This window comes from Pomacea canaliculata, linkage group LG1 (genome assembly GCF_003073045.1).
Source record: "Pomacea canaliculata isolate SZHN2017 linkage group LG1, ASM307304v1, whole genome shotgun sequence".
NCBI lineage: Eukaryota > Metazoa > Mollusca > Gastropoda > Architaenioglossa > Ampullariidae > Pomacea > Pomacea canaliculata.
Genome location: NC_037590.1, coordinates 21,317,321 through 21,330,088, shown reverse-complemented (window position 1 = coordinate 21,330,088; position 12,768 = coordinate 21,317,321). Strand labels below are relative to the sequence as shown.

Sequence of the window (12,768 nt, the reverse complement as noted above, 5' to 3'; positions counted from 1 at the left end):
CGGGATGTGCATAGAGTTGGTTTAGTGCAGTGGCGCAGGAACCAAGGATAGGGGCAAAGGGTTTGGTTGGAGTGGGTTTGTGGTGGATTATTTGAGCATATAAATATACAGATGAATATGTGTTTAATGTATGTATCTATGTATAGAATTTGACATATCTAAGGTACCTAGACATTTCAAGATGTTCCCTCTGTTTTTTCAGAATTTATTTGTAATGCCAAGCCACATCATATGACATATGTCCAAATAAATATGTGTACACGTATATATAACCACAAGGGGCAGATTCTAACACCCTTTCTGTACCCAGTAGTACCACCAAGCTCGAATGAGAAAGAACGATAACCAAACTGAAACATTTGGGAGTAGGGTTAGGTAAATACATTAAAGGTATCAGTGTCAGAAGGAGATTAAGGTTTCTTAAAATAGTTGACCCTTATCCGGGTGAGATGTGGCGTCATACCTCCTTATCTTTTAATCCACCCATCCTGGCGTTACACTTCCTAACTACACCTCTGACCTCCTTTTACGCATGTGTGTTTTGATTTTTTTTTGTTTTTATCACTCGAGTCTGCGCTCTGAAGGCATTTAAGTCTTTCTCTATCGTGCCACACGTGAAAGTCCACGAATAGGTGTGAGAGCCAGCAGGTAACACATGGGAGTAACGGCTTCAGTAACATCTACTACATGCCGTGCTTGTGCTGGAAGAGGTCAGTACCGTTGCCCGCTCCATACATGAAGGCAACGACGGCGGCAGGAATGATGGGGAATCCGAAGGTGAACAACAGCGCCAGGAAGAGCAGGGCCAGCAGTGCCGTACACACGTAACCCCGGGGTCCACACTTCTGGACCTCCCGGTGAGGGAGGTCCAGCGTGCGCAGACCGCGCTCGTGCGTGCTGTCGTCACTGTCGTCCGTGGAGTTGCGTGCCACTCGAACGGTGGGGGAAAGAGCGAGCCGTCGTTCACTAGCAAATTATATTTTTCCTCAGCCAGTCAGCAGACAGGGTCCGGCATCGAACCGCAGGAGATTGGTCAGCTGGCGGCGAGGGATGGACAGGTAGCGAACGTGATAGACTAGATCACCGGCCGACTCCCGTAGCTCGCTGCGCCTCACCTTCACCTGTCGATTTTTGCGACAGGCCTGCATGGCCCAGGTCCACACGGCCTTCAGCACTAGGACCTCGTCGTCGACGTGCATGTCTTCGGCCTGGACTAGTGCTAGCATGCACTCTCGGCACAACTCCTTCAGGCACGACTTGCTGCCCAGCACCTTTGCCGCCTTGCGGGTCGAGATGAGTCGCAGACACCTGCGCCGCCAGGTGGGTCTGTGCAGGCGGTGAGTCAGTTCCAGCACGACGCACAGGTGCCGGGCCTCGTCGCAACGGCCGTGACCCACCAGCAGGAAGCGGAAGCAGGCCTCGATCAGCGCCTCGACTTGATACATGTCAGCCACTTGCAGCACGGTCCACACCGACTCATCGTCTAGTTCTTGCTTTTTCTCGCCGGCGGCGTATCTGTTACAGAAAAAAAAAATAAAGGTTTGTTAAACAGCCACTTCCCGTGGACAGGTATAAAAAAAAAAAAACAATACGAACGAGTGGTACCACACATTAACAGAAGCGTTCTTCCTGGATAATGTTCTAAATCCTTCCCTGCTTTGCCTTGTTTGTTGTTTAAAAATCGAAGCAGTTTACCACGAGAATTCTAAAAGTCTGGTACAGATTTTTTTTTACCCGAAGAAGCAGCAGCAAGCTGTTAGATTGGACAGCACGAACCACATGGTACATCAAGTATATTAGGAAGTCCATCATGGAGTTTCACAAACAAGGGGCACTGTGTTTATTGTGGGATAAAATGTGGAACACAAGAGACAGCGTGTATTATGGGATGGAATGTGGAGCATAGCAACAATACACATTAGGGTTACGTACACTGACCAACTTCCGAGGCTTTGCTTGCAGATGTTGCACAAGGTCGGTATGTCAAGTTGTCCTCAAAACATGTCTGACACGATTTAGCTGTGAACTCCTATTGCCATCGGACGGGGCGAGTTGTCTTTGCTTCTTGCTGAATGTGCAGTTTTATGTCTTGTCGCTTCTTTGCTTTTTTTCTAATGGATTTTGATATTTTTCCTTCTTGATAAAGGTTCAGTTTGTTTCTCTCCAATATCTTTACACATTTACTTCATTAAGCTTACGTGTGAACTTTCATGATACCTCTTTAAAAAAACAACTGTTGTATTTTGTTAGGAAGTTTTTTAATATCTTCATTTAATACGTTTACAAAAGCTAGATTTAAAAGAGAAATAATTTTCTATTTATTTGTCACAATTTATAGAGACAATGCAAACTTCATAGCAGGTGGTCTTACCTTCAGAATTGCGAATTATGTCATGTATAGTATGTTTAAAAATAAGTCAAATATATTTAGGAGTAGTTGTGCTTTTATCAGGACGAATCGAGTGCTTCATGAGCGAGACATTGTTTCAGATAAATAAATTCTGCGAGTTTTATAATGTCGAGAATTTCAGAACTATTCCAACAAAACACATTTAATTGTGTCGGACTTTTCATACAAGCTAATTGCGCGACACCAGGTAATCTTTTGCTGTGAACTCAACAATTTCTTTTAACATCATGCAACAAACACTATCATCGACAAGTGCATCTGCAAACGACTCACCTGAGCAGAAAAATAAAGCTGTCTGGATTGATATCAGGGGATATCGTCAGTCTGCCGTCTGCTTCTTTCCAGTTTCCGGAAAACATGGCTTGGAACACAGGCGAAATGGCGGACAGCAATGACTTCCGGCCCACAAACTCTTGCTCATTTTTGCCTACGAAATAAACCAAGTCATCACAGGAGTCCAGCGATATTTTTTCGTCGTGTGCATGGCTCCGAAGAAGAATGCCAACACCACTTTGGTCGCTGCTCGGCACTCCCTCACCCTCAGGAACAGCGGACTCGACTAGCCCGACATGCACGTGGCTTGACGCTGGGTTCGTCTTCTGGAAGCAAGATGATGCACTCCTCCGACTTCACTCTTCCGTGCGGACCTGTCAACGCAAGTTGACGACTCATCGTCGCTTAACGTCGAATCCGCCTGTCATCTAGATGGTCATGGCTCTCAGCCATCTAAGAATCCCATGAATCTTCGCGCTTTGGGTGGTCAGTTCATTGTAATCTGCATCGTTCGTATGCACACACAAAATAAATTTACGAATGTAGATACTTCCGAAATTGTGGTTTCTTCCCTAAACGGAAGTGCAGTCAGATTAGTTTGTTCTTATTGACGAGGAGTGTGAACGAGGCGACTGTTTAAAGTCAGGGTGGAGAGCAGACGAGACGACGTGAACTGAGTAGCGCTAGCCGGCGGGGTAGGTCTGCCTCGGATGGACTTAGAGGCGAGGGTTAATATCGGAAAAATCTGACGAAGTACCCGTGAATGTCACCTTGACTCCTTAAGACTCCGTGCATCTTCTCTGATCCTAGCAGGTGATCTTCGGATTAACTCTCCTACTCCCCGCAGAGAGTTAAGCTGATCACAGAGACAGCACGGCACAAACAAGCTTTCTTTCTTTCTTTTTTTCTTTCTTTCTTTCTTTCTTTCTTTCTTTCTTTCTTTTCTTTCTTTCTTTTCTTTCTTTCTTTTTTTCTTTCTTTCTTTCTTTTCTTTTTCTTTCTTTCTCTTTTCTTTCTTTCTTTTCTTTTCTTTCTTTTCTTTCTTTTTCTTTCTTTTCTTTTCTTTCTTTCTTTCTTTTCCTTTTTCTTCTTTCTTTTTTCTTTTCTTTCTTTCTTTCTTTCTTTTCTTTCTTTCTTTCTTTTCTTTCCTTTTCTTTTCTTTCTTTCTTTCCTTTTCTTTTCTCGTCATTGTCTCTCCTTCTCAGTGAGCACAAGCATACTCTCACAGGTGCACACACTCCTGTGCAAGAACGCATCTACACTGTCTCTCTCTCTCTCTTACACACACTCATTCTCTCTCAATAATGCATCCCTCAAATACTGAGAGAGTGAACGTGCACAGACATAGAGAGAGATGGTGACGCTCACAAACGTACACACACGCGCACCCACACATAGAGAGCTGAAGAAAACGCATACAAAATCACGTGACCTCATCAGTGTCTAGTTCGACAAAAACATGGCACCATCAGGTCTGGTTGCAATCAAATGCCTGAGGTCTAGAAACGCGATCCTCAGAACTGTCACAGATTTCAAGCAGCAGCATCAAGTGATTGTGTAACTGTCTGGTTAGACAGCGCGAATATGACAGAGATGGGTTGGAGAGGTGAGAATATTAGTGTGGAATTCGAAATAGACGGAAAACTGCATCAATGCCCCTTGATTTACAAAACTATACGAAAGAAAGAATTTATCTTTATGTTTGGTCACATTAGGTCCAATGATACAAAATTTCTTTTTCATAGCTCCCCTTCTCTGACTCCTCCACAGCTCCGGGCTAAAAGTCCTCGCTGAAAGGTTTTCGCAGATTACGTGATATGATCGGTTGAGTGGTCTTCCCTTGCACTTGACGGGATTGAAAGAAGGAATGAAACAAGACAAAAGAAAATGCGAGAACGGTACACTGCACAGTTCACTGGTGGGATACATTTGCACGACGCTATTCACCTCTACAGTCACGTCCTCTCATTCCATCCCCACTACGCACCTACCAGGATCTCGGCTCACGTCGCAACTACGTCGACAGCTTACAGAGACGTAGAACGACAGGCATGTCACCCCTCTGTCACCGCTGTCCTCTGCAGTTCGTACAAACTTCTCATCGATTATGTCATCTGTGACCACTAAACGGATGCTGGTGGTAACTTGTATAGTTCCGTCTCCTTACTTGTAAACCAGATTTGATAGGTATGTGACAATTGTAATGTTCCTAACAATAAAGCTTTTGGAAGGGAAGGGTAAGTCAGATTTTTTTTTTTTACAAAGCATTTTGATTGACCATTCAGTAGAGTTTCGCGAGTAAATACGATTGTTTCCTTATTGCAATTTGTTCTGGAATAAAATAGGACCAGGAACTGACAACAATGATAACACTCAAAACATCATGCATCGTCAAGGTGAACTGCGTGAGCTAATTCTGGGGTCTAACAGCACTCAGTGGTGTGAAACAGAAACTTAGCAGTCTTGCGGAACTGCGTGCCGCACAGCGACAGGGAGGGTGAAGCTACACAAAGACTGGGGTGAGGGAGGAGGAGACGGCTGTTGAATTCTCGCCCGAGATGTCCGTAGTTGTGCTTAGGCCGGCGCACGCATGGCTGAACGCAGTTTAAAACATGCCAGATTTTTAATTTTATATAAAGTGGTCTATTTAAAGAGTGTCTCACACTTTCTAACTATTCCTGTTATTTAAACATACTTTCACGAGCCTGCATTATGCACTTAATCGTTCTGCTCTGTAAGGGAGCTACACTATTGATGTGAATCAGTTACATTATGTAGCTTCTTTCCCTCCCCCCTCTAATTACCTTTCTCTGTGACATTTGTTTACAAGGCTGGCTGCTTCCCGTGATACAATCTGTAGCTGCTGACTTGGTGTAAACACCAGCGTTCTCCCCTGCGTGGCTTGGGTTCCAGTTGAGACAATAATATTATATTATAATCCGTGTCGACGTGTATAGCTAATGGTCGTAGCTATTTCCTGCTGTTTTCTAAAGATAAGCAAAACTAATTTAGTTAGCTGCCTCTTATTCACCCCGAGCAGAACACGCGCTGACGATGTACGAGAAGTTCGTCTCCTTTCAAATTTCATCAGTGATGTTTTCCCCAGCGGGTATGATCCGTGGTTTAAAAAAAATCAGATGAATTGACAGTGTGAAACCGTAGTTGGCTATTGCATCATTACTCGATTTAACATCGACTGACAGAATATCGGGAATATCTCGATTTGAGTGGAACGGGAGGTGGAGACTTTTCTTGTTTGGCTCATGTGGCACACAGTGTGTGTGTGTAGTACTCGGGGTACCTGTGACGTCTACACACCGTGCAAGTCCCGCTGCTGTGTAAGCTGCTAAATATACACTCACGCCTTGCTTACCGCGATTTAATGTCTTGATGGCGACATCCTGTTGCCCAAGACTGTTCGTCGATTTCAAAAATAGTGCGCAAAGCCGAGTACATCCGGTACAAATCATTCGGATGAGCCATCTTGAATAAGAGCAAAGACTGTGTTCACACCGACTTGAGTAATCTTTGCTATTTATATCAAGGGGAAATTCCACATGCCATATATTAAAATGCAGTCTAACAAGTATATCTGTAGAAGAAATGTAGACTGCGGTCTGGTAATACGTTACTAAATACTAAATGCTGAGCGTCTATTACTGATGTGTAGACAGAACCTATATCGAAAACCGAAGATTGTGAGTTGACTTTTCCGTATTTATTGACTCCAATAAACAATCAAAATAGATGAGCCGTTGGCTCTGAACATTATTGGTTTCGATCAAATAATGCAATTTTCCCTATATACAGTGTGCATAGCCAAAACGTAAATGCATCAATGCCCGATTCCTGTCAAAAGTCAGAGTGCGTTCCATTAACATTTCCACTTCTTTCCACAAATTTCCTGAGTTTACTACTGTACGACTGTACATGCTTCAGTGTCTAGTCCTGGTCTGTAGGTATGTACATTAATTTAAAGCTATGCACACTCACGCACGCACGCACCCATGCACACAAGCACGCACTCACCCATGCACACTCAAGCACGCACACACCCATGCACACTCATGCACGCACACACACTACAGGTCACCAGGAAGCGTTGAAAAGGATGTACACGATGAAACAAACGACGGCAAATAGAACCAAGAAGGAGAGGCTGAAGAGGAAGCCCACGTGTCCCACACATCCCCACGACAACGTCTCGCCGCACACGGTAAGACTCCTGCGGTGAGCGATCCGCTTGGCGGCGAGCTTGTGCCGCGCGTCGGACGGGAAGGCCCAGCCTCCGCCTCCACGCAGTAGACTCTGCTTCTCCTCCTCGTTAAGAAGACAATCATCGGAGGGTTTGTCCAGAAGTCTCTCCAACTTCTGAGGCGCCATGGCCAGGTAGCGCACGTGATGTATGAGGTCGCGTGCTGCCTCCCGCAACTGCTTCCGGTTGGGCATGGCCGACTGGCACTGCCCCTTCGCCCACGTGACTACAGCCTGGTAAACCTGAAGCTCGTCTGCCCCTATCAGGTCGTCTGCCTTGACCAGAGTCAACATGCACTCGTAGCACAAAGCGGACGGCCGGCTCGTTCTGGAAAATTCGTCTAGCTCTTCTCTTGGCGACCTGCAAGCAGCGAGCATAGTTCGAGCCCGTGCACCCGGCGTGCGACCACTCGAGCGCTTGGCAGATGTGGCTGCTCCTCTTGCGGGACTTGTGGCAGTGCAACAGGTAGTGGAAGCAGATGTCGACAAGAGAGGGGACAATATACATGTCGGACATCCTCAACACCTCCCACACGTTGTCGTCATCCAGGGGCAAGCGGGCTTCCCCGGCCGAATGTCTGCACACACAAAAACATGGCTGGAATTAATAACGCTCGTTCTGAGGTACGACAAACACTTTTAGGAATAAAGAAAAAAAAAACCTAGAAACAAAACCACCACCACCTGCTGTACTGTGTCCTATGTGGCGTGTGAGTTTGTCACGACACCGCTAGCTTCCCTCTTTCACACTCTCTCGAGCACACCCGCGGCGTCGGACAATTGCGCGTTCTTTCTCTCCAATAAACAAAATGATTTGCCTGTACGAATCTGCCAACGTTTATTAATAAAAAAAAAATGCTAAAAAAAACCTCACTGTGAAAATACACACAGTCACAAAAGCTCTTAATTCTTCTGCTCCAGTCAGGCACACTGTCTCTGCAATATTGCTCTTCGATTAATACAACCACAAATATCCACTGTAACTATTACACATTATTCGAACTCACTGTCTTGGCAATGGTTCTTCTAGTACAATCACAGAAAATCCACTGAATCTACTATCGAAGCTCACTCTCTTGGCAATGACACTTCGACTAACTCAACCTCAAAAATAAAATGTACTCGATCTCTTACCCACTATTCAAACTCACTGTCTTGGCAATGATTCTTCTCGCACAATCACAAAAATCCACTAACACAATTTCTAACACACTAGTGAGGCACACTGTCTAGGCAATGGCTCTCTACTCTCACTGCCGTCCACCTCCAAAAACTCCATCACTCACGACTTTCGCCCACACACGTGCACTCAGTACTAGTACTCTGACTAGGTCCGTGACAGAGTTATAAAGGGGAAAAAAAAAAAACACCAAAAAGGGGAATCAACTGAGAATTTGGACATAGTGTTTTTTTTTTTTTTACTTTTCAACATCTCTAAATATTTTCATGGTAAAATATTCTTTAGCAGGGGACGGTACGCGCGCTCCATTAGTCACACCTGCAGGCAGCAAAGCAATTACTCACCTTAGGAGTACAGCGAACGCTCGTGTGCTGAACTCAGGGACACGATTTCCTGGCGGTATTCTCGCCATGGACCAAAAAACATGCCCCTGAAGAAGTCGGAGACGCTGGCCATGGAAGACTTCCTTCCCAGCATCAGTTGCTTGTCCCTGCCAACGAGGAATGCCACGTCACTGGCACAGGCAGCGCAGTCTTCAGGCTCAGCATCATCACCACCTCCACAGCCATGGGACTTGTCAGCACATCCACAGCCATCACTCTGCTGATGTGGTTGCTGCCAGTACTGTCTCTTGTCCTCAGGCGGTGCTACTGGGAGATGGCCAGTTCACGTGCACTGAAGTAAGTGTGGAAGGAGCCGAGCGGTCGCTGTCAGGCTCTTGACGATTGGCTGGAATGACGTTAGCATCAACACTCGACGAATCTATGTTGTCCTCGACAATGACGATAGTTTGATAGGGCTCAGAAATGTCAGAGTTTGTATCCATGACTGTGCATGCTTTTGGTGCTGTCGACACCAAAGCCTGAAAACATAAAAGGTCTAAAATTAACTCTACATTCAACTTATTCCTGCCACGGTACCCTACACTGTTTTTGTAAGAAACGGTTATCCTTCCAAAAGTGCAATTGTTACTTCAGAATTCAACCCACTCACAATACCGTCAACCGCAAGCGGGACGATCAACCGGATTCGCTCTGCCGCTTGCCACCTAGTCATGGAAATGACTTTAGTACTGACGAGTCAGCCGCAACCTGTTTACAACGGACGGTCGACATGCCGAGTGATCCGTTCACCTAAGAGAACAAGCATCTCGCATGAACGAGCATTCACTAGCTGCGTTTCGGAGTTCGTGTCGGGCGCACCTTCCGCACGGATACTTCACGTGCAAGCTGTGCAAGCGCTACGGAACTTGATCCACGGCACGTGTGGTGCACGAGCTGCTCACGTAACGCGTCTCCGATGTCTGTCTCGTGAATTCACCAGACCAGGCGAACGAAACCTCCTTCTGACCACACTCACGAGGGCTGAGTGGTGCCAAGAGGGGACAAGATCTGGTTGACCGGCAATAGCTGACACAATTCTCACCCAGGAAGCATTTTAAAACAAAATGTCTCTGTGTGTGTTCTTGTACAAAACTGTTCAGCTGCACAGGTTTAGATATAAATAAATTTAATCCCACTGTCACGAGCACTTTTAGCCGTGGCCTTGCTGACAATAAGGCTATAATGTAGAAACTAGGAGGAACATGGGAATACTCCTTCGATACGCTCCCAAGTGTATGGATTTGCAAGACGTTAGAAATATACATACACGCACAGATATACACGCACACTTACAGACACATACATGAATGATATTCGTGTTTGCATTCATAGCCAAGAAAAAGATTGATTAACCTCTTGACATTTTTTCTCTGTGAATGGTTCTAGACGATCACTTTCATGATTTCTGCGCAACTGATTGGCACATAATAATGCGGCTAAAAGATCAAAGTGCAATAATCTTAAAGACGGCAACTTGTATTAAAAAAAAAAAAAAAATCTAACAGAACATGTGTGGATGAAAATTGATTGTAGTATTTTAGTGACATGCCCACTCCATCACACTTTAAAAGCGGTCGGACAGTAGATAGTATTTGACAGCACTTCAGTAATGGGACAGACACATCTGACGGTGGTGAAAGTGGAATGTAGTTACAGAAATAGTGGGTACTCGCATATCTTGTCATGTAATGCGCACAAACTCTTTTGGAGGAAGTTTTTAAGATTTGTTGATAATTTAAACAGTTTGACAGGTTCGCATAGGAACATCTATGGGTCATGCAGGTCATCCACTTTCGTTTTTGGTGTCGACTGAGAATGAATGCGTGTTCACAGCTGTGTGACCAGACGATACAGCTATTTCTGTAGAAGCCGGTTACATGTATATATTATTGGCTCCCAGCACATATAACAGGCAGATGTTGATATGCGGAAACCTGTGTCTATATTAGTTTCTGTCACTGATATTGGCTTCACTGTGGACCACTGCCAGAACGACTTCTGGGTGACACAGCAAATATCGTGTCCAAGGAATGGTCCAGAAAGTCACTACTTCTGGTCTGTTGTTCCCGCCATCCCAGCGTTCATTATTCCCCACCCTAGCCTCTCAAACAGCTCCTGCCAATGACGTCTGTGTTCAATTTTTTCCATGTTGTTATAAAATATATGATTGGCTTGCATGATACTGTGGACAAAACAAGAGTATCGTAAGATAGTAACGATCGAAAGCAAACCACGAATTCAAAGCTTTGAAGGACACATTGTATTGGTGTAAGATGGCAGCCGGGCATGAAATAGCCCTGAGGGATGTTGGGTGCACAGTAGGCTACCATCAGGCTAATCACGTGGCAACTAGTTAAGATACTGTTGTTTTTATAAGCATTTCAGCTGTTTACATTCCCACCCCCGTCCCTTACGGGCATCACTTCTCTGCTCTCTCCTAAACAATATTTTGATTTTTCGGACATCGGAGACTTTAACTCAGTCCAGGAATACACGCACCTAGCATATCTGACGCTAGTATAACTTGCTGCGCAGGATTTAAATGATCAGGAGATAGGTCATACCTGTGAACACTTTCTGTCGTAAGACCAGTGTCCCTGAACCTTGCACACCTCCCTGGTGTTTGAATGTACCCATAGACCTCTATAGACCATAAAATTTATCCACCGTAGAATAGCTACAGAAATGCTGTCTAAACTAATTCTACAGCTGTATCATGCGTATTTCTTTTTTGACTTGTATATACACTCTCAAGCGAGCTCGCGCACACACTAGCACACCCGCGTACGCGCTCACGTGCTTACCTTCTTTTGTCCTTGTAGTCTTTTCCACAAAGTCAGGGGACAGACTGTTCAGTCGCAAACAATCCAATCTCACCAAGTCACAGTGAACAGTGAACAAGCGATCTCTGAGCGGCAACAAATGACGGCAGCACACGCAGGCTTTGGCTAAATATCGTTGATGTCGAAAGTGCTGTCTACAAAATTTGACTGACTAAAATGCTGAAAGACAGCTTATGACTGCAAGCGTTCGACGCCGCAACTATTTACAAACCTATAATTTCTGACGAGACATGAATATGACTGATACGGAAAATTGCGTTGTTTATTTATAGTTTCGAGTGTATGACACATTTTCGAACTGCGAGGAAAAAACAAAACGTCGACCATCACACGACAAGGCATAAACAGAAAAACAAAAATAGTTCGTGTTGCTTACTTCACCGTCGTTCCCTTTCACCTCCATTGAGATTGCCTAACAATCTATAGAGGACCCCTTGAGCACAGACAAGTTTCCTGTGTTATCTACGTTCGTGTGTGCACTGTCAATCCTTTACAGGAGAAACGCTTCAAAGACTTCAAAGTCAAATCTTAATTATGAGTGCGTGTGTACGTAAACAAAAGCAAAGTTTTCCAATCTGCCTATAAATATCTCTCCAGGACCAAATCGATAAATTATTATTTGTGCAATTCTGACTTCTTAACATTGTAAAAATACTTAAAAATTTGATTTCTTTGATTTTTGTGACTTTTTTGTGATTTTTGGCATGTGTATCACCTTTTTGCGTTTTACGCCGTTTATTCCTGTAAACAGATGCCACGTAAGTAGCGCGAACATTGGACCTTCACTGTGGCATGCTGCGCCACCGACAGTATCATAGGGAGCGAGCACGACATTAAAATATCCTTGATTTGTATACACATATAAAAATTCCCGCATCTATGGTCGGCTTGCACGCCTCTTACTTTTTTAATCCTCTTCGCCCCCCCCCCCATCCCAAACTCCCACACACAAAAAACCCAGTCATTTACTCAGGTTTCTGTTCGCTGGATGTGTGCCGTGGGCCCCGACAGAACAATTTTTGCAAAATGTCTGGGTTTTCTCACCTTTACATGGTTTGTACATCGTAAATTGACAACGATACTCGCTGTCTATAATTTTAATTGTTTCGCTACAACTTTCGAATCTCAATATCTACACTCAACACTCAACTTCTGCATGTGAATGAATAACTTTCGTGGATGTATATATGTAGCATTCAATTTCCAATATAAATGCCGGAAGAAAGTTAAAGTTTTGACATCAGTACTCGGAGAAAAAAAAATCCACACCAAGGCCGGGCCCTTGACAGCGCTGGGCGCCACGGTTAAAACCATAGACCCCCCTGTGCTCTCGTCAGGATTACTCTGTATGTTTCTGTTCTTGAATTAGCTTGTGTAACGTGGGTTAAGAATCAATTTCTCACCACTGCAGTGAGAAATGTTTCT

General features: G+C 44.6%; 2 protein-coding genes across 3 annotated transcripts; both read right to left on the bottom strand.

The window, feature by feature from the left end:
* Positions 1 to 189: 189 nt before the first annotated feature.
* Positions 190 to 3,555, bottom strand: LOC112573408. The gene is made up of 2 exons (XM_025253743.1): positions 2,684 to 3,555; positions 190 to 1,515 (listed from the first exon to the last, which is right to left on the bottom strand). The coding sequence occupies exons 1-2, from the start codon at positions 2,767 to 2,769 to the stop codon at positions 987 to 989; spliced, it is 615 nt and encodes a 204-aa protein (XP_025109528.1). The 5' UTR covers positions 2,770 to 3,555; the 3' UTR covers positions 190 to 986.
* Positions 3,556 to 6,386: 2,831 nt separating this feature from the next.
* On the bottom strand, positions 6,387 to 11,632 carry LOC112575985. Of its 2 annotated transcripts, none has more exons than XM_025258174.1 (3): positions 11,305 to 11,632; positions 8,462 to 8,979; positions 6,387 to 7,515 (listed from the first exon to the last, which is right to left on the bottom strand). In XM_025258174.1, exons 2-3 carry the CDS (start codon positions 8,527 to 8,529, stop codon positions 7,020 to 7,022), a joined length of 564 nt encoding a protein of 187 aa, XP_025113959.1. In that variant the 5' UTR covers positions 8,530 to 8,979; positions 11,305 to 11,632; the 3' UTR covers positions 6,387 to 7,019. The 2 variants fall into 2 exon arrangements, with proteins under 2 accessions (XP_025113959.1, XP_025113967.1); XM_025258182.1 differs by lacking the exon at positions 11,305 to 11,632 and adding an exon at positions 9,111 to 9,356.
* Between the last annotated feature and the right edge of the window lie 1,136 nt (positions 11,633 to 12,768).

Bases quoted from the DNA above. Each gene is read 5' to 3' on its own strand.
- LOC112575985 (XM_025258174.1), bottom strand. From the start codon at position 8,529: ATGGCGAGAATACCGCCAGGAAATCGTGTCCCTGAGTTCAGCACACGA. The intron at 7,516-8,461 runs GTGAGTAATTGC...TTGTGTGTGCAG, and splicing joins GCGTTCGCTGTACTCCTAAG to ACATTCGGCCGGGGAAGCCC.
- LOC112573408 (XM_025253743.1), bottom strand. From the start codon at position 2,769: ATGTTTTCCGGAAACTGGAAAGAAGCAGACGGCAGACTGACGATATCC. The intron at 1,516-2,683 runs GTGAGTCGTTTG...TTTCTGTAACAG, and splicing joins AGCTTTATTTTTCTGCTCAG to ATACGCCGCCGGCGAGAAAA.